This window comes from Heptranchias perlo, chromosome 20 (assembly GCF_035084215.1).
Source record: "Heptranchias perlo isolate sHepPer1 chromosome 20, sHepPer1.hap1, whole genome shotgun sequence".
In the NCBI taxonomy this organism is placed as follows: Eukaryota; Metazoa; Chordata; class Chondrichthyes; order Hexanchiformes; family Hexanchidae; genus Heptranchias; species Heptranchias perlo.
The window spans coordinates 43868122-43887630 of NC_090344.1; the positions used below are offsets into that span (position 1 = coordinate 43868122).

Genomic DNA, 19509 nt, shown 5'->3' on the forward strand with positions numbered 1-19509 from the left:
TCATTAAATCTAAGATGGCCTGTTCTGTTGTTGGTTCAAGAACATTGTTCCAGAAAACTGTCCCGAATACACTCAAGAAACTTGCTGCCTTTGGCTCTCGAGCTTTCTGCTTCTCCCAGTCAATTTGAAAATTAACATCTTCCATTATAACTACTCTGCTCTTGCAACAAGCTTCTCTGATCTCCACGTTTATGTATCCACTACTTTATCATTGCTGTCTGGAGGCCTATAAACAACTCCCACCAAAGTTTTGCATTCTTTTATATTCCTCAATTCTACCCACGGCATTTCGACTGCCTGCTCACCCTTATTGATATCCCCTCTTTCTAATGCTGCAATAGTGTCCCTTATCGATATTGCGACTCCACCTCCATTTCCAATTTCCCTATCCTTTCTAAAGACCTTATAACCTGGGATATTTATCTCCCAATCATGCCCAGCTTGTAGCCAGGTCTCAGTGATGGCCACTATGTCAAACCCTTTTAGCTAAATTTGCACTTCTAATTCAATTGTTTTATTTCTTATGCTACATAATTTTTAATTTGGCAATAGACCCTGTCCTGCCCTTATGCCCTAATGTTGTATTTAACATGTTTTAACTTATCACATTCCTTGTTTTTTTGTCACTTCTGTTGCATTTTGATCAGTTATTTTGTTGTTATTTCCTATTTTTTTTCTGAACCTGAAGTATTTATGTTACCTTCAACACTATTGATGATGGACTTGGCTCTCATCCTTTTTTCAGTCTTCAGGCTATTTTTCTTTTTGGTTTTGAGTGAGCCCTCTCCCCCCTTAATTGGTTTAAAATCCTTTCCACAGCCCTATTTATCCTTTCACCTGAACCAGGCTGGACCTTGAGTCCAGCCTGGTTCAGGTGAAACTTGTCCCAGCAATACAGCTCCTTCCTGTTCCAGTACTGGTGCCAGCGTCCCATGAAATGGAACCCCTCTTTCCCACACCAATCCTTTAGCCACGTGTTGACTTTCCTAACCTGTTTGTCCCTATGCCAATTTGCACATGGCTCGGGTTATATTCCCAGGTACTCCACCAGCAGAACTTTAGATGAAGTAAAGACCTGTTGGGCCAAATGGCCTTTCTCTGTGCTGTAAATTCTATGCAATTCTGAAGACTTTCTTGGTGCAAAATACTCCTGTGCACTGCAGGATTTCCAGTCATAGCTGAGGTGATTTGAATGTGGCACTCACAAGCAGACTTAAATTTTATAGGAAAATATTTTATTAATATTTTTCTTCTTGTTTGACAGGTTTGAGCCAAGAGACGGGGGAGTGAAAGTGAGGAAAAGAGATAAGGCTTACGTCTTTGCATCAATGAAAAGAATTGACCTTTTATTTCCAATGGGCCATTATCTCAATATCTTATCAGGTGCAGAATGATATGCACACAACCAGCCAATGCTTCACAGTTTAAGACAATGGCAAGTTGCTTTATTTTCTGTTTTTGACAACCGCATTCTGAGTGTTTACAGCTGAAAGTGTGATAAGCATCTGTGCTGTATAGTAGGTGGCTGCAATCATTCCGGAGTTATACACAGGAAAGCAAAATGTACTAACAGCATAGGTGAAATCAGATACGAGAAAAAGCATTCCTCCAATAGTGGCTATCAATTTTACCCAAGACCAGTGCTGATTAAAGATTGTGCCGGCGCTAGCACGCCAGGCCATCGTTCCGATTAAACTGATGTAGATGTAGGCTGCCCATTGGAAGGGCTTTTGATCCCAGAGGCATCTGTTGAGGAACAACAAGTATACGGCACCAACAACCACCAGGAAACAGCCTGCCAGCAGGTTTATCGGTTTTGCACCAAACATCCAGATGTAGAAAACATGTGCGAGCCCAAACATCGCGTCACCTGAAACGACAGCAGAATAAACAAGGACTTCCTATACACTTGATCATTTTCAGTTTCTTATGTTCTACTTAAGAAATGCCTTTGCACACCATCTTTCTCTGATACACTTGCTATTTATCTGTGGCTCCTGGACAAATACGGGTTTACATAAACCTCTTTGCAGTTTCCATTGGTTTTCAATTTTCTTGCCTCCTCTCCAGAAACCACAGGTTTATTCTGAAGCCCCAGGTGGTACATGGCCAGGTGGCCATTCTTCACATGAGCCTAGACAGTATCACAGCTGAGTCTGATCCCATCCTCATTCAACATCCACACATGGCATACTTTCCAGCTGGATTCATTGGATAGTGATCAGGATTATGATTTTCTCTCATTGAGCCAATGAACACTGAGGCCATTTGTTGCACCCCAACTGCTTTCTCAACTGAGAGCAGATAATTCAGCACAGACTGGCTGTCAAACCTCGAGCTTTATGGTTTGTAAAACTTAGTGCTAAGCCAGTTGATGTCGTTACTCATTGGCAAAACCTCGAAATTAGCTTTGCAACACGTGTTTGGCTCCCAAAAGCAGCCTAATACAGGGCATTCACTTCAAACTTTGTGCCAAACTTATAAGATTCCTGTTAGGAACATGAGTCTGCTCTGCTGTTTTGTTAGTCATGGCAACCATTTATCTTTTTAATTTCAAATTCCCACTGTTTCTCCAATCCCTGAATACCCTTATTTCCCAAGTAAGGACTAAGAAAGAGGGTCTGCTGAGGGAGTATCAGCAGCTAGGGACTAAATTAAAAAGCAGAACCAGAAAGGTGATAATTTCCAGATTATTACCTGAGCCACAAGCAAATTGGCACAGGGTAAATCAGATCAGAGAGATGAATGCGTGGCTCAAAGATTGGTGTGGGAGAAGTGGGTTTCGATTCATGGGGCACTGGCACCAGTACTGGGGAAAGAGGGAGCTGTTCCATTGGGACCATGAACCATGCTGGGACCAGTATTCTGGCAAACCGAATAACTAGGGCGGTAGAGAAGGTTTAAAACTAAATAGGGGGGGGGTGGGGGGAGGGAGGGCTCAGGTGGGGCGAAGTTTAGATTGATAAAGAGAAAAGACAAGGAAGTAGTACAGGAAAGTGATGGGGGTAATGATCAACAGAGTGTGTCAGGAAGGGACAGAGCGTTCAAACATAAGAGTGCACTAGCAAATGGGGCCAGGGTAGGAAAGAATGGTAAAAAGACAAAATTAAAGGTTCTTTATCTGAATGCGCGCAGCATTCGTTAAAAGATAGATGAATTGACAGTACAAATAGAAGCAAATGGGTATGATCTCGTGGCCATTACAGAGCCATGGTTGCAAGGTGACCAAGGTTGGGAGCTAAATATTCAGGGTTATTTAACATTTCGGAAGGATAGGAAAAAAGGTAAAGGTGGTGGGGTAGCTCTGTTAATAAAGGATGAAATTGGTATAAAAGTGAGAAATGATCTTGGCTCAGAAGATCAAGATGTCGAATCAATTTGGGTGGAGGTAAGAAATAGCAAGGGAAAGAAATAACTGGTGGGAGTAGTATATAGGCCCCCTAACAGTACCTACACTGTTGGGCAAAATATTAATCAGGAAATAAGGGGAGGCTTGTAAAAAAGGTAATGCAATAATCATGGGCGATTTTAACTTTCACATAGATTGGACAAATCAAATTGGCAAAAATAGCCCTAAGGAGGAGTTCATAGAGTGTATTAGGGACTGTTTCTTAGACCAATACGTCAGCGAACCAACCAGGGAACAGGCCATTTTGGATCTGGTAATGGATAACGAAACAGGATTAATTAATGATCTCAAAGTAAAGGATCCCTTGGGAAGCAGTGATCATAACATGATAGAATTTCACATCCAGTTTGAGAGCGAGGATCTTGGGTCTGAAACTACTGTATTAAACTTAAATAAGGGCAATTATTAAGGAATGAGGGCGGAATTGGCTAAAGTGGACTGGGTAAACAGTTTAGATGGTATGATGGTGGATAAGCAGTGGCAAACATTTAAAAAGATATTTTATGACTCGCAACAAAAAGGGTGAACCAACCATGGATAACCAAGGAAGTTAAGGATGAGATCAGGTTAAAAGAAAAAGCATACAACATGGCAAAGAGTACTGGTAAGCCCGAAGATTGGGAAAACTTTAAAAACCAGCAAAGGATGACTAAAAGAATAATAAAGAGGGAGAAAATAAATTATGAGAGTAAACTAGCAAGAAACATAAAAACTGACAGTAAAAGCTTCTACAAGTATATAAAAAGGAAGAGGGTAGCTAAACATTGGTCCCCTGGAGGATGAGCCTGGGGAAAAAATAATGGAAAACAAGGAAATGGCAGAGGAATTGAACAGGTATTTTGTATCTTTCTTCACAGGAGAAGACACTAATAACATCCCAATAATAGTAGAAAATCAAGGGGCAAAGGGGAGGGAGGAACTTAAAACAATCACTATCACGAGATAAAAAGTACTAGGTAAACTAATGGGTCTAAAGGCTGACAAGTCCCCTGGACCTGATGGCTTGCATCTGAGGGTCTTAAAGGAAGTGGCTACAGAGATAGTGGATGCATTGGTTGTAATCTTCCAGAATTCACTGGATTCTGGAAAGGTCCCAGCGGATTGGAAAAACGCAAACGTAACATTCCTATTCAAGAAGGGAGTGAGACAGAAAGCAGATAACTATAGACCAGTCAGCCTAACATCTGTCATTGGGAAAATGCTAGAATCCATTATTAAGGAATTAGTAGCAGGACATTTGGAGATTCATAATACAATCAAGGAGAGTCAACATGGTTTTATGAAGGGGAAATCACGTCTGACAAATTTATTAGAGTTCTTTGAGGAAGTAACAGGCAGGATGGATAAAGGGGAACCAATGGATGCACATAAAAGATTACTGCACAAGATAAGAGCTCATGGTGTTGGGGGTAATATACTGGCATGGATAGAGAATTGGCTAACTAACAGAAAACAAAGAGTCGGGATAAAAGGGTCATTTTCAAAATGGCAATCTGTAACTAGTGGGGTGGCGCAGGGCTCAGTGCTGGGGCCTCAACTATTTACAATATATATCAGTGACTTGGATGAAGGAACAGAGTGTCTTGTGGCCAAATTTGCTGATGATACAAAGATAAGTGGAAAAGCAAGTTGCCATGAAGACACAAAGTGTCTGCAAAGGGATATTGACAGGTGAAGCGAATGGGCAAAAATTTGGCAGATGGAATATAATGTGGGAAAATGTGAAGTCGTCCACTTTGGGAGGAAAAATTAAAAAGCAAAATATTATTTGAATGGAGAAATACTATAAAATGCTGCGGTACAGGGGGCTCTGGGTGTCCTCGTACATGAAACACAAAAAGTCAACATACAGGTGCAGCAGGTAATCTGGAAGGCAAACGGAATATTGGCCTTTATTTCCAGGGGGATGGAGTATAAAAGCAGGGAAGTCATGCTACAACTGTACAGGGTGCTGGTGAGACCACACCTGGAGTACTGCGTACAGTTCTGGTGCCCTTATTTAAGGAAGGACATACTTGCATTGGAGGCAGTTCAGAGAAGGTTCACCAGGTTGATTCTGGGTATGGAAGGGTTGTCTTCTGAGGAAAGATTGAACAGGTTGGGTCTATACTCATTGGAGTTTAGAAGAATGAGAGGAGATCTTATTGAAACATACAAGATTCTGAGGGGACTCGACAGGGTCGATGCTGAGAGGATGTTACCCCTCATGGGGGAATCTTAAACTAGGGGGCATAGTCTCAGAATAAGGAGTCGCCCGTTTAAGACAGAAATTAGGAGGAATTTCTTCTCCCAGAGGGTCGTGAATTTTTGGAATTCTTTACCCCAAAAAGCTGTGGAGGCTGAGTCATTGAGTACATCCAAGACTGAGTTGGACAAATTTTTGATCAGCAAGGGAGTCAAAGGATATAGGGAAAGGGCAGGAAAGTGGAGTTGAGGTAAAAATCAGGTCAGCCATGATCTCATTAAATGGCGGAGCAGGCTCGAGGGGCCGAATGGCCTACTCCCGCTGCTATCTCTTATGGTCTTGTATACATGTGCGGCCTTCTGGACGAAGAAGAAGAAGAAGAACAAGAAGAACAACAACAACAACAAGCAATTATCTGGGGCCAGGACAGCTGAAGGCATGGCCGCCAATGGTGGAGCGATTGAAATTGGAGATGCGCAGAGGCCAGAATTGGAGGAGTGCAGAGATCTCAGAGAGTTGTCGGAGGTCACACAGATAGGGAGGGGCAAGGCCATGAAGGGATTTGAACATCAGGATGAGAATTTTAAAATCGAGGCGTTGCCGGTCCGGGAGCCAGTGCAGATCAGCAAGCACAGGGGTGATGGGAGAATGGAACTTGGTGCGAGTTAGGATACGGCAGCAGAGTTTTGGATGAGCTCAAGTTTAAGGAGGATGGAAGATGGGAGGCCAGCCAGGAGAGCATTGGAATGGCCAAGTCCAGAGGTAACAAAGTCACGGATGAGGGTTTCAGCAGCAGACGGGCTGAGGCAGGGGCGGAGGTGGGCGATGTTACGGAGGTGGAAGTAGGCGGTCTTGGTAATGAAGACGATATGGGGTCGAAAGCTCAGCTCAGGTTCAAATAGGATGGCGAAATTACGAATGGTCTGGTTCAGCCTCAGACATTGGCCAGGGATAGAGTCGGTGGCTAAGGCACGGAGTTTGTGGCGCACACCGAAGACAATGGCTTTGGTCTTCCCAATATTTAATTATTGTGCATTCCACATTCCACAACCCTTTGTGTAGAGAATTATTAGCTCGATCCGCTTTTTTCTGGCTTAGTTTCAGATTCTAAGATTATGGGGGGAAAAAAATTGGATAGGGCCTGTTTTTGGGCAGGGGTAGCACAATCCGCTATTACCCCGCGCCCAATGGCCCCTGCGCAGGCAGGACAAGACTTTTGTTACGCCTGAGGATTTACCTGCAATCTGCGTTGGAAATCAGCGTTGAACTTGGATTCCATGCAATTAGCACTTTCCACCACCAGGGGGAACTCCAATCTCAAAGGTAGCTGGTACCTGTTATTTGCTGAAAATAATAGTCTGCTGTCTGCACGGAGTCTGAATGGAGATCAGACATCGCACATGTAAAGCACAGATGCAGGTCCTGTCCCTATGTTTACACAATGATGAGTTATGTTAAAACATTGAATAAAGGTTGCGCACTACTAAATCCCACATCCTCCAATCTGCACACCAGACCTCACCAATCTGCCGATCCGAGTTTGTACCAGGCCTGCGAGAGTGCGTGCACCAAGGTTTTCTGCTGATGCACCAAGGCCGCTGGTGTAAGAGCTGGACAGAAAGAAGGACATCCTATATCTGCAATGGGGGGAGGGGAAAGGGGGTGCAAGAGGCCCTCCAGATATATACCCAAAAGGCAGTGGAAGGCAGTAGGAGACGAAGTCAATGCCAGGCGCACAGCTTCATGAACATGGATGCAGTGCAGGAAGAAGTTCAATGCTTTGATACGAGTGGCCAAGGTGAGTGAGGTCAACTGTCAAGTGGCGTCTCCTACCAACTGCACCTTGCACTACACCCCCCATACCAACAAACTTTCTCCAGCAGTACCCAACTCTGCCAACCAGATGCTTCCTCTCACCCTTACAAATTTCCACTGTTTCAAGCCGCCCACCCACAACTCACAGGCCACACACATTGGCAGCTGTTCAACCATGACAGGCACTTCACCCAGACACATGTCCTGCTTTCTTGCAGGAGAAGGTGGAGCATATCAAGAGGCAGCAAGTGGCAGTGGCATTTAGCCCCTCGAGTCTGTTCCGCCATTCAATGAGATCATAGTGGACCTGTGACCTAACTCCATATACCTGCCTTCGCCCCATATCCCTTAATATCCTGGGTTCACAGAAATCTGTCAATCTCAGATTTAACTTTCACAAGTGAGCTAGCATCAACTGCCGTATGCAGAAGAGCGTTCCAAACATCTCTCACCCTTTGCGTGTAGAAGCATTTTCTAATTTCACTCCTGCACGTCCTGGCTTTAAATGTTAGGCTACGTCCCCGTGTCCTAGTAGTCAAGTCTCAGAGACCTCCAAAAACAGTTACAAATGTCTCGGCAGCCAGAAGCAATTATCCAGCCACTAACCTGTAAATCCTGCATGGTCCCTTTAAATAGCGCCGGTGGGGGGTCCGCCAGGCACTCTAAAACACGTTCAAATGGTCGGGGTTAAGACTGCATTGAGTTGAGCGTTGGACCCCATTTTGGGACTTATCACTTTAAATCAGCGTTGCACACAGATTTAAGCCATTTTCTCCCTACTTTACATGATTCAAGCATGCGTTATCTGCGCTTGTGGTAACTCCTATACCAAGATGGCGTCTGGCGCATGTCACGCTGGAAACGTGCGTGCGCATCCAAGACGCCATCTTGGATGTTGGAGAGGCCATGTAGCGCTGAAACAATGGGCACTCCATGGCCCAATTTAGCGCCCGATGTCAGTTTGTTCAATTCCTTTCATTATTTTAAATACCTCAATCAAATCACTTTTAAGCTGCTCATCTCTAGGGACTAGAAATCATGTTTACCCTGTGTCTCATCATAGCTAAATTCTTTCATCCCAGTTATCATCCAGATCAATCAACAATGGACCGCCCTCCGAGGCCATTATATCCTTCCTAAAGTTCTGGCAAAACTACGATATGGCTCAATGAAATAAACCAGAGAATTTTTAAATGTGCAACAACACTATTTAAGTCCAAACCTTTAATCAGTTTTCCACACTTACCATGAAGGTGGTACAGCTGTGTAGATGTGGTGCGGAAGATATCTCCTGCTGCTGAAAATAGGAGGCCTGCAAGGAGCTTTGGAGCTTTGGAGTGTGTGCACATGTTTATTCCATGGGTCAAAATGTATGTACACAGGAACAAAATGGGCAAGCATTTGAGGAAGGCCTTCATCCATAAGGGACAGGAAGCTTGTGGTGCCAATACAAAATATAGACAGACGCTCAGCAAGAAGGGCACAAACCTGCACAGCTCCTTTAGCACCTACAGTGTGAAAAAAATAACAGCTTGTTAACAGATAGATATAGAGATAGAGAATAAAGGAGAGAGATATGATTCTTCAGGCGGATACTGACATCTTTCTACAAGCAAGCCCAATTGCATAACTGGTGAGTGACATTTCAGTTCTGGGGGTCACCAAAGGATAAGAATCACAGAGCACGTGTTTGCTTTTCATACCAGAAATATTAAGAATTACTATCCCTCCAGTTTTCTCCCCCTGTTCTGCAAGATGCAGACTCCTACTGGGGTACAGTTCCACATGTGCCCACCACACTCCGCCACCTTAACTAAGTGGTCATTTCTTGATATGTGAGCTCAGACAGCAAGTGTCGTCACGGTGATCCACTGTGGGATCATCACAGCCGAGCCTGATCCTGTGCACTCCACATATCCACACCATTTCATTTTCCAACAGGAGTGACTGAGACCAATTGTAGCATCCAAACTGACATTCACGCTAAGATCAGCTAATTGAGCACAGAGCCGAGATCGAACCTGGGCCTTCGCTGGTCTGTGTGTCTCACTACCACACTGGACTGGGTTTTTAATCCATCAAGCTGGAGTTTGTTGTTTTTAAAGCAAAAAACTGGTAGGTGTGGTTCAGTGACCCAGCATGTCTTCATTGTTAACGTGCTGTGCCAAACAGTGGTAAGACGCAGATTCACACCGAGATTCCTCATATAGCAGGACAAACTACAAAACGAGGCTTCAGGAAAAAGAAAGGTGCTTTCCTGAAGAACAGAAAGCTATATCAGTGGATGAATTAACCCATGTCATGCTCAGGAACCTCCGGAATGATGGTTACAAAATGGCTCCAATAGAACATATGACAGTGATGGACAGGAAAAGACACACTGGTCCATCCACCCCTGTCCCACACAACTACAATGCCTTTTGCATCACAATATATACGACACTCCCACCCCCCTGAAAATCAAATAATTGCCAGGAAGAGGGGGAAAAAAAGATAAAAACCCAGGCCAATTAGGGAAAAAAAACTGGAAAATTCCTCTCTGACCCTCTTCGGGATCGAAACTAGTCCAGGAGACCACTCTGGCCCTGATTAATGTGACACAGCACCTACCTCTTGTACGAGGTGATCTCCGCCCCAACCAGAAACAGGCCCAGCTCTCCCTTGAAGAAATTCAGTGAATTTGTTTTCACCGCACGAGCCGGCAGCCTGTTCCACAGGTCCACTATTCTCTGGGAAAAGAGCCACCTCCTTAACATCTAACCTAGTTTTGGCATTATATAACTTGAGATTGTGACCCCTGTTCCTCTCTGACCTATTTAGTTTAAAAGAGAAGCTTGTGAGCAGGTCAGCTGCCCACTCCAGAATGCAAAGTGGTCACATATTGAGTCATGCAAACCAGAAGGTCCCAGTTTGAATTCCCATTCTATACACAGTTAGCTGATCTCAGCCTGGGCAGCAGAACTGGATTCAATGCCTCTGGGTTAGGTGTGGGGAAAAAAATCAGCCAGGATTCTTGCTCCTGATCACGATCCAGTGACCCTGCTACAAAGTGCGGGTGCACTTGCATGTCGGGTGAGAGTAGGATTGCACTTGGGTGTGAGGCCCCATGTGTTCTCTGGCATTCACGGCTTAGGCTCACTTGACACAGTAAAAGTTTATTGTAAAAAGAGAGGAAAAAACTGGCAAAAAAATATATAAAATGAATAGCACAGCTGGGAGTCATTTGAACAGAAAGCAGAACCCCTCCCATTGTCCTGACAGTGACATTACGTGGGTGGTACCGACATTTCCAGACATGTCACACAGATGCTTTAAATAAATTTCCTTACTTGAAACCAACTCGATTCCACTTAAAGGCCATTGTTGTTTGATCGTCTCAAAACCAAATCAGTCATTCACAGCATGGAAAAGGATATAGCAACACCACCTGTTGACGCCTGTCAGTTGCACTGCGCCACCTTCAACAATGTTTGATACAAGTTCGAGCAAGGAGCACAGAATGAGAGTCTCCCACATCTAAGTTAACAGTGGAATTGACTTCAGTGCCAACCTGATTGCTCCTGGCTGCAGACAAGTTTCTGCTTGTACAACAACCCTGCTTTAGTGGGAGCACACTACAAAAATGAAGAAGGGATTGGTTCCTTCTAAGTTGGCCGCGTCCACAAGGCTGGATATGTTATGGCAACTTGGGTGGCCTGCAAATATTAATACATATGTGAGAAATGCAAGACAGCAAAATGTAATGGGTTGCAAAGGGTTAAAAATTTAAAATTCTGACACCGTCACATTTATTTTTCCAAAGAAGGCTTCTACCAACAGTTTAGAAGATACTCGAGGCTCCTCATGTTTCCCTTGGTGACGAATGAATTGGTGTGGTGTGCTAGTGGGACATAAGAAGCAGGAAGATCCCGGGTTTGATCCTCAGTCTGTGCTGACTTAGCTGACCTTAGGCCAAGTGCCAGTGGGGCACTGTAATTAGCCTCAGTGCATCTGGGTTCGGGAGGGAAAAATCAGCCAAACTATGACCCAGTGTCTAGGCTGGGGTTCCATCACTGGACCACGTTCTGTATTAGTGTTGTTTATTTGTGCAGCTGTCCAAGGCTAGCATGGGACCAGAAGTTTTGTGTTCATCATTGTGGTGCAGTACACCAAGGGGAAGCATTAGTGTTTGTAAATAGCGTGCCGATGTTGGTGAGAGCTACTTGTATCTCCGTCCATCATTTAACAAGATTGAATACATTCTTCCTCTGCACATTAGGTGGCCCAATTGACCACAATATAACAGCATCACTTACCTGGCTTTCTGCTTTGGCTTGTGAGCAAGATCATTGTCCAACTCCCTTATATCTTTGTTGGTTGTGAGATTCAAGACTTGTGTTTGATTGTACAAAATCCTGTCCATAATTTGCTTCTAATCAAAAACTGAAAGCACCCGTGGGCTAGGAAGATGTAAAAATAGCCACGCTTCTTTCTCTTGGTCACTGTCCTGTGTGACCATCAGCTGAGAATACAATCAAGCTCTGTTGTGCTGTTCCTGTTATAGAGGGTTAGAGGCCAGTTTGTTCACTGTTGCAGGACGATATGATCTATTGGCACTATTTCAACTGGAGAAGGCTGTGTAACATGTTTACCACTATCTCCGGTAACAGATTGACACAGCCTTAATCAGTGTCGGTAAAAAGAAGAAACTGAGAGACAAATATAAATTGAGAAAAGCAGAGAGGAGAAAGTACATAGAAGCCAGAGAGAGTTTAGTATCTGAATCCACACACACTATAATTTTTTCAATCAACAAGAACTTGCATTTATATAGCGCCTTTAACGTAGTAAAACATCCCAAGGCCTAAAGTGCTAAAATCAAGATACTCATTTTGGAACGAGGAAAGCACTCCGATGTTTACTATGTATCTAATCCAGTCCCAAAGAGGAGAATCCTTACCGTATAGGTTTTGTGAATCTCATCCAACCCTTTGTTTGTCACAGGCTAATATTTCTGCAATGTGAGGCATTTAAAGGACAAAGTGTAGGTGAAAGCAAACAGACTTGTTGAGAATCTCATTTCTTTCCATCCAGCTTTCTTACTTTCTCTCCTGAGCTTGCTGATGTACATTGGGGGTACAGCTCCACAGGCATGAAGTACTTCACCTAAGTGGCCATTCTTCATGTGTGAGCCTGGACGGTAAATGCGGGCAGGCTGTTTAACCATGAAGGACATCACAGACAGGCCCAATCCTTTCCATGCTCTTTTGCCAGCACGTTTGTTCCTTTATGTTTAAAAATTGGGACCTATTTTGACTTGTGTCATTCTTAAAAACAACAGCTGCATGTGTTTCAGTGAGTTGGAATCTGTTGTTATTGCTGCTGATCGTAAATGTCCGTCTGAACATTTCCCCAATGCTAGCCAAAGTAAAACGTTTCAAGTTTAAAAGGACTTACCAGTAAAGCAGCTGAGTTCATCTCAGACACAGGTTTGGTGACAGTCTGCTTCTCTTGCATTTTTCTGTTTGTTCAACAGATTGTTTTGTACCTCTTCACTAAAAGTTATTAGCCAGGTTTAAACTGGTTTGACTGGGCCCTCCTCCAGAGTGGAATGTTCGTTCACCCAACAAGTGAACACCAATTCTCTCAGCAGGTGTGTGATATTTTCACTTGTCACATGACTGAGCTCAGCCTTTTTAGAAAGCCTCCCAGATTCAGAGCACAGACTGAGCAGATTGCTTTTGGATTACTGGTGGTGATGATGGTGTTTGTGCATCCAGCTTGAGAAACCTCTGACTAACTCAGGGATGGAGCTGCTGCAGAGGTTGACTGGATCCTGTGTGATTTTAAAGCATTAAAAGCCAGTGAAACAGAGTGTATTTTGTTCAGTATGACAGTCTCTTCCTATCAGCTGAGAACATTGCAATCTTGATTAAGCATCACAGTTTGTAAAAAAGGTAATGTTCTTGTCACATGATGCAGTGCTGGATAAGAAAAGCTCACAAGCACAGAGGTAGTAAAATGGAAACTGCCGAAAAGAAGGGTGGTATAAACTCCCAACACAATGGGAAAATGTTAGAAATGATTTTAGTCAGAAATGTCACATTGGTTGTACAAATGCATGAGGTCACAAGAAAAGGAAAGACAGACAGTTTTTCACCCAAAGGCAAATAGAGTTGTGGAATAAGGTACCAGGGAAGAACTTTGAAGCAGACAGTATAAATGGGTCAATGAGACAATTGGATCTGTGGCATCAAGGATTCATCTGCTAGGAAGTTAGGTGAGAAGGGTTTCTCTTGCAAAAAGGGACAGACTCATTGGGCCTATAGGGCTTTTCATATTCCTGTAAATTCTTCCATTCCAGTACTTGTGCTGACAATAATATCGAGCTCAGCTGTGAAGTCCTCCACAGTCAAGTCGTCATCCATCCAACCTCACATATCAACATGGCCACTTGAGCAAGGTGGCAGAGCACTGCCAGCAGCTGTAGAAATTTATTACACAAGGAGGTAGGTAACAAAAGGGGAGAAAATTGGAAGCCATTTCTCTCTGATTTTTCGTTCTAGCTGGACCGTTGGGAAGTAGTAGTAGTAAACGAACTGCCGATTTTATTAGACCGAAGCAGAGAGCTGTCTTATCAATTTGCACCTGCAAATGGAATGTTTTTGTGTCACATTTTCTCCCCTTTATTCCCTCCTCTCCTGAAGGTGTAGACTTATGCTGGGGTCCACTTTCACAGCTGCTGGCAGCCCTTGGCTACCTTGTGCAAGTAGTCATTCTTCATATGTGAGTGTCAGCAGGCTACTTGATTACAGAGGACATCACAGTTGAGCCTGGTCGGGTCCTCACCCAATGTCTAGCAGGTGTCATTGGAGAGTGATCGGGAGCAGGCACCCTGGTTGATTTCTCCCCTCTCTCACCCAAGGACGCCGAAACATAGCCAGTATCAAAACTCACAAGCTCTGCTCCTGCCCAGTTGTTCAGTGATAATTTTACATGTGCACACAATCATAAATTTGGTGATTTACAAATTTGTGTCTGTTTCGATATCCGTTCCCATTCTAAATTGTAATCTTTCTCCCATGCTTGTGGCTGAAGCCAGTGTGCTGTGTATCAGCATGTAAGATATTTATTTTCTCCAATTCTTTTCAGCTGGTAGCTGCTCAATGATGAACAGAAGGCAGAGGTTATGATACTGATTATAACTCAAATCCTTCATACTGCCCCTTCAAATGCAACTGTGAACCATTCGACTGCAATGTACCAAAAAGCCATGTGCTACTCCTGGTAGGTCTTACCATTATTATTTAATGTAAATTAATTCAAGATGAAGCATAACTAATACACAGGGGCAGTGAAATAGCTGCTTTAGTGGAAGGAATTTGCTGGAAAGAGATATATCCCTGAGTTGCTCTCACACTTCTCCTGACAGCTTGCTCACATCACCATTGGCATCACCTCCCCAGAATGGTATGGTACGATGTTCCAGCCCTTCTAGAGCTTAATTCCACCACAGTTCCTGATGTGCTGCTTCTCTCCCCTCCCACATTGACCTTGTGTTTCTTCCTTCCCGTCCGCTCCCCCCCCCCACCCCCACCCCCACCCCCACCCCCACCCCCACTTCCGAGTCCTGCACTGCTTTTCTTCCAACAAACCCTGGACTGTTCCACCTCCTGATTCTTGCACCCCTGTTCTCTCCTCCCCCTCGCCCCCAGCAAGTCTTGATTTCCTCCACCCCCCTCCTAAAGTTGCTCTCCCATCCCCATGTCCTGCTCTTTTCTCCTCCCGAGTCCTCGGCTACTCCCTCACCAAGACTGCTGTTGCCCCCCTCTTGAAATTCCTTCTTAATTCTCCCTGCAATAGATTCTGAGATTTCCTCAACCCACCCCCGCACTGCTGTCTCCCCTCTCTCTCTCCGAGTCATGGGTTGCTCTCTTATGCACCGAGACATATGCTTTTCCCCCTTCTACATGAACCCTGACAGTCCAGTATAACGGGGCCTCTGTTTGTATATCTACCAGACCACTTCCGCCTGCAGCTGGATCTTCAGATATGAAAATGGAGTTTTGTCCCTATTTCATCTTGCTGGCTCCGTGTCCCCTATGTGTTTGAAAAATCAATATGCATTATTGTAGGTAAAGTGATATTGATACCTGGGAGGGCTATAAATGGATTAGTAATAACTCTGCGTATTCTCCAGGGCACAGCCTAATAGATTGTTTCTTTTACTTATCCATTTTACGTGCTGCATAAATTCATGTTTTCTTTAATTGTCCCTGTCCTCCATCAGCGTGAAAAATCCAGAATATCTGTAGGTAAAGTGGAATTTATAATTTATATTCTACTGCTGGACTTCCAGTGTTGTTGTTCACGGATAAAAAATTTAAAAATGAATTAAGTAGACAGATAAAGAGATTTAGGCCCATGTGTACTGTAGTTGTATCAATAAAACTTTTAAGTACTTAATAAACAAAGGCGAGTTCCACATAGCTGCCCTCTTCCTGAGGGTGATGATCCCAATTTTTCTTGCCTGGGCTCTACCTCTGCCTCACTACAATCACACTGAAAATAGTGGATGTAATAGGTGCTTTTTAAAAAATCCATTCAATGTTGAATTGACTCACAGCTGTTTGACTACACCATCAGAGATTTCTAATATGAAAAGGTGACTTGCAGTGATCAAGTCAGACCTCCAGTTAGCTCTCCTTATTCAGACGAGCCAACCTCAAGTGCTGTGCCTTCACTCCCACCCCAGTTATGCCCAATCCCTGCTCCTCTCTACTTCACTGCCCTGGAGGGACAAACTCAAGTGCTTGACCTGAATCTGCCTGAGCAAGGAGTGGGAAAATATGAGATCAAGAGTCGCTGCTGGGAAAGAGGGATCAAGTGGTGGACTAGGCTGGGAGTGAGCTTGTTAATGACTGGGGGCAGACTGGAGGGCCAGGTGAGCTGAATTCCTGCCCCTTTGCGGCTTGGAGCGGACAAATGGGACTGAAGGCCAATGAGGTTGAGTTGGGGGCAAGGCTGTGAAAAGAGGAGGTGAAAGAGCATCCGGCATTATTGAAAGAAGAAATCCAGTGGATCCCTTCGTGGGGTTCCCACTGACCAATCTGATTGCTGGAGAAGTAAGTGTGATCACATGATTGTCTTGGACCAATCAGATTGTTAGAAGTTGACACAGTCTGAATGGGCCAACCAAATGGCTAGAAGAGGACACAAATTCTACATTTTCAGCAATATTGGTAGATAGGTACATTATTAGTTAACACAATTCAATCGTAAAGAAAGCTATTTACTACCTAATAACCGGGTCTCCATACATAGAATATATTTCAAACTATTTAATAACCAGAGTTTCAGGCCTTACTAAAAGGTCAGATTTTTTTTAAAATATTCGTTCATGGGATGTGGGCGTCGCTGGCGAGGCCAGCATTTATTGCCCATCCCTAATTGCCCTTGAGAAGGTGGTGGTGAGCCGCCTTCTTGAACCACTGCAGTCCGTGTGGTGAAGGTTCTCCCACAGTGCTGTTAGGAAGGGAGTTCCAGGATTTTGACCCAGCGACGATGAAGGAACGTCGATATATTTCCAAGTCGGGATGGTGTGTGACTTGGAGGGGAACGTGCAGGTGGTGTTGTTCCCATATGCCTGCTGCTCTTGTCCTTCTAGGTGGTAGAGGTCGCGGGCTTGGGAGGTGCTGTCAAAGAAGCCTTGGCGAGTTGCTGCAGCGCATCCTGTGGATGGTACACACTGCAGCCACAGTGCGCCGGTGGTGAAGGGAGTGAATGTTTAGGGTGGTGGATGGGGTGCCAATCATGCAGGATGCTTTGTCCTGGATGGTGTCGAGCTTCTTGAGTGTTGTTGGAGCTGCACTCATCCAGGCAAGTGGAGAGAATTCCATCACACTCCTGACTTGTGCCTTGCAGATGGTGGAAAGGCTTTGGGGAGTCAGGAAGTGAGTCACTCGCCGCAGAATACCCAGCCTCTGACCTGCTCTTGAAGCCACAGTATTTATATGGCTGGTCCAGTTCAGTTTCGGCGATTGTAATGCCATTGAATGTCAAGGGGAGGTGGTTAGACTCTCTCTTGTTGGAGATGGTCATTGCCTGGCACTTGTCTGGCGCGAATGTTATTTGCCACTTATCAGCCCAAACCTGGATGTTGTCCAAGTCTTGTTGCATGCGGGCTCGGACTGTTTCATTATCTGAGGGGTTGCGAATGGAACTGAACACTGTGCAATCATCAGTGAACATCCCCATTTCTGACCTTATGATGGAGGGAAGGTCATTGATGAAGCAGCTGAAGATGGTTGGGCCTAGGAGACTGCCCTGAGGAACTCCTGCAGCAATGTCCTGGGGCTGAGATGATTGGCCTTCAACAACCACTACCATCTTACTTTGCGCTAGGTATGACTCCAGCCACTGGAGAGTTTTCCCCCTGATTCCCATTGACTTCAATTTTACTCGGGCCCTTTGGTGCCACACTCGGTCAAATGCTGCCTTGATGTCAAGGGCAGTCATTCTCACCTCACCTCTGGAATTCAGCTCTTTTGTCCATGTTTGGACCAAGGCTGTAATGAGGTCTGGAGCCGAGTGGTCCTGGCGGAACCCAAATTGAGCATCGGTGAGCAGGTTATTGGTGAGTAAGTGCCGCTTGATAGCATTGTCGGCGACACCTTCCATCATTTTGCTGATGATTGAGAGTAGACTGATGGGGCGGTAATTGACCGGATTGGATTTGTCCTGCTTTTTGTTGTCCGGACATACCTGGGCAATTTTCCACATTGTCGGGTAGATGCCAGTGTTGTAGCTGTACTGGAACAGTTTGGCTAGAGGCACGGCTAGTTCTGGAGCACAAGTCTTCAGCACTGCAGCCGGGATGTTGTCGTGGCCCATAGCCTTTGCTGTATCCAGTGCACTCAGCCATTTCTTGATATCACATGGAGTGAATCGAATTGGCTGAAGACTGGCTTCTGTGATGGTGGGGATATCGGGAGGAGGCCGAGATGGATCATGCACTCGGCACCTTTGGCTGAAAATGGTTGCAAACGCTTCAGCTTTGTCTTTTGCACTCACGTGCTGGACTCCACCATCATTGAGCATGGGGATATTTACAGAGCCTCCTCCTCCCCTTAGTTGTTTAATTGTCCACCACCATTCACGACTGGATGTGGCAGGACTGCAGAGCTTTGATCTGATCCGTTGGTTGTGGAATCGTTTAGCTCTGTCCATAGCATGTTTAGCATGCATGTAGTCCTGAGTTGTAGCTTCACCAGGTTGGCACCTCATTTTGAGGTACACCTGGTGCTGCTCCTGGCAAGCTCTTCCACACTCCTCATTGAACCAGGGCTGATCCCCTGGCTTGTTGGTAATGGTAGAGTGAGGAATATGCCGGGCCATGAGGTTACAGATTGTGCTGGAATATAATTCTGATGCTGCTGATGGCCCACAGCGCCTCATGGATGCCCAGTTTTGAGCTGCTAAATCTGTTCTAAATCTATCTCATTTAGCACGGTGATAGTGTCACATAACACGTTAGATGGTGTCCTCAGTGTGAAGACGGGACTTCGTCTCCACGAGGACTGTGCGGTGGTCACTCCTACCAATACTGTCATGGACAGATGCATCTGCGACAGGTAGGTTGGTGAGGACGAGGTCAAGTGAACTTTCTTTTGTTTTTTAAAAAAGTATGTTGAAAGATTAACGCAGTGTTAACTGAGATTTGTAGGGAAAAAGCAAACAAACACAAATTATTTCCATGCCTCAGCACCGCTCGTGTCTGGTTTTGGATGAGGCAAGAGGCCGAAGCCCTGAGAATGTCTCTTAGAGCAGGGATGTCAAAGTTTTGTTGTCATGGACTGCGGGGCTTCAGGAGCCACATATAAAACTTAATTCATATTCTTCCATTAATTTATATGTATCTCAAGCTGCTGGTACTAACAGATCTTGGTGTTCTGATTTAGAGCAACAGTGAAAAAAGCGGCCTTTTCCAAATATCCAGGACCACAAAATTCAAACAGGACAAATTATAAAATAAGAAAGAGACAAGCACAAAAAGGACTGAGTTGCCTGGGCTTCAATGGCCAAATTGCCTTGGGGCTGCATGTTGCCATAGGATAGCTGT

General features: G+C 44.7%; 1 protein-coding gene and 1 long non-coding RNA gene across 2 annotated transcripts in view; one reads left to right on the forward strand and one right to left on the reverse strand.

Moving 5' to 3' along the window:
• The window catches only part of LOC137335774 (uncharacterized), a 90208-nt gene extending 88171 nt beyond the window's left edge, over positions 1-2037 (forward strand). Inside the window, exon 4 of the long non-coding RNA XR_010966492.1 lies at positions 1265-2037. This is a non-coding gene — a long non-coding RNA (uncharacterized lncRNA). The remainder of the gene's footprint in view (positions 1-1264) is intronic.
• LOC137335773 (lysoplasmalogenase TMEM86A-like) lies at positions 1214-13037 on the reverse strand. The gene is made up of 3 exons (XM_068001131.1): positions 12846-13037; positions 8656-8917; positions 1214-1870 (listed from the first exon to the last, which is right to left on the reverse strand). Exons 1-3 carry the CDS (start codon positions 12903-12905, stop codon positions 1446-1448), a joined length of 747 nt encoding a protein of 248 aa, XP_067857232.1. The 5' UTR covers positions 12906-13037; the 3' UTR covers positions 1214-1445.
• Positions 13038-19509: the final 6472 nt, after the last annotated feature.

Coding starts and splice junctions, on each gene's coding strand:
- LOC137335773 (XM_068001131.1), bottom strand. CDS start 12,905: ATGCAAGAGAAGCAGACTGTCACCAAACCTGTGTCTGAGATGAACTCA. Junction 8,918..12,845: donor TGAACTCAGCTGCTTTACTG/GTAAGTCCTTTT, acceptor TTCACACTGTAG/GTGCTAAAGGAGCTGTGCAG. Junction 1,871..8,655: donor ACAGCTGTACCACCTTCATG/GTAAGTGTGGAA, acceptor CTGTCGTTTCAG/GTGACGCGATGTTTGGGCTC.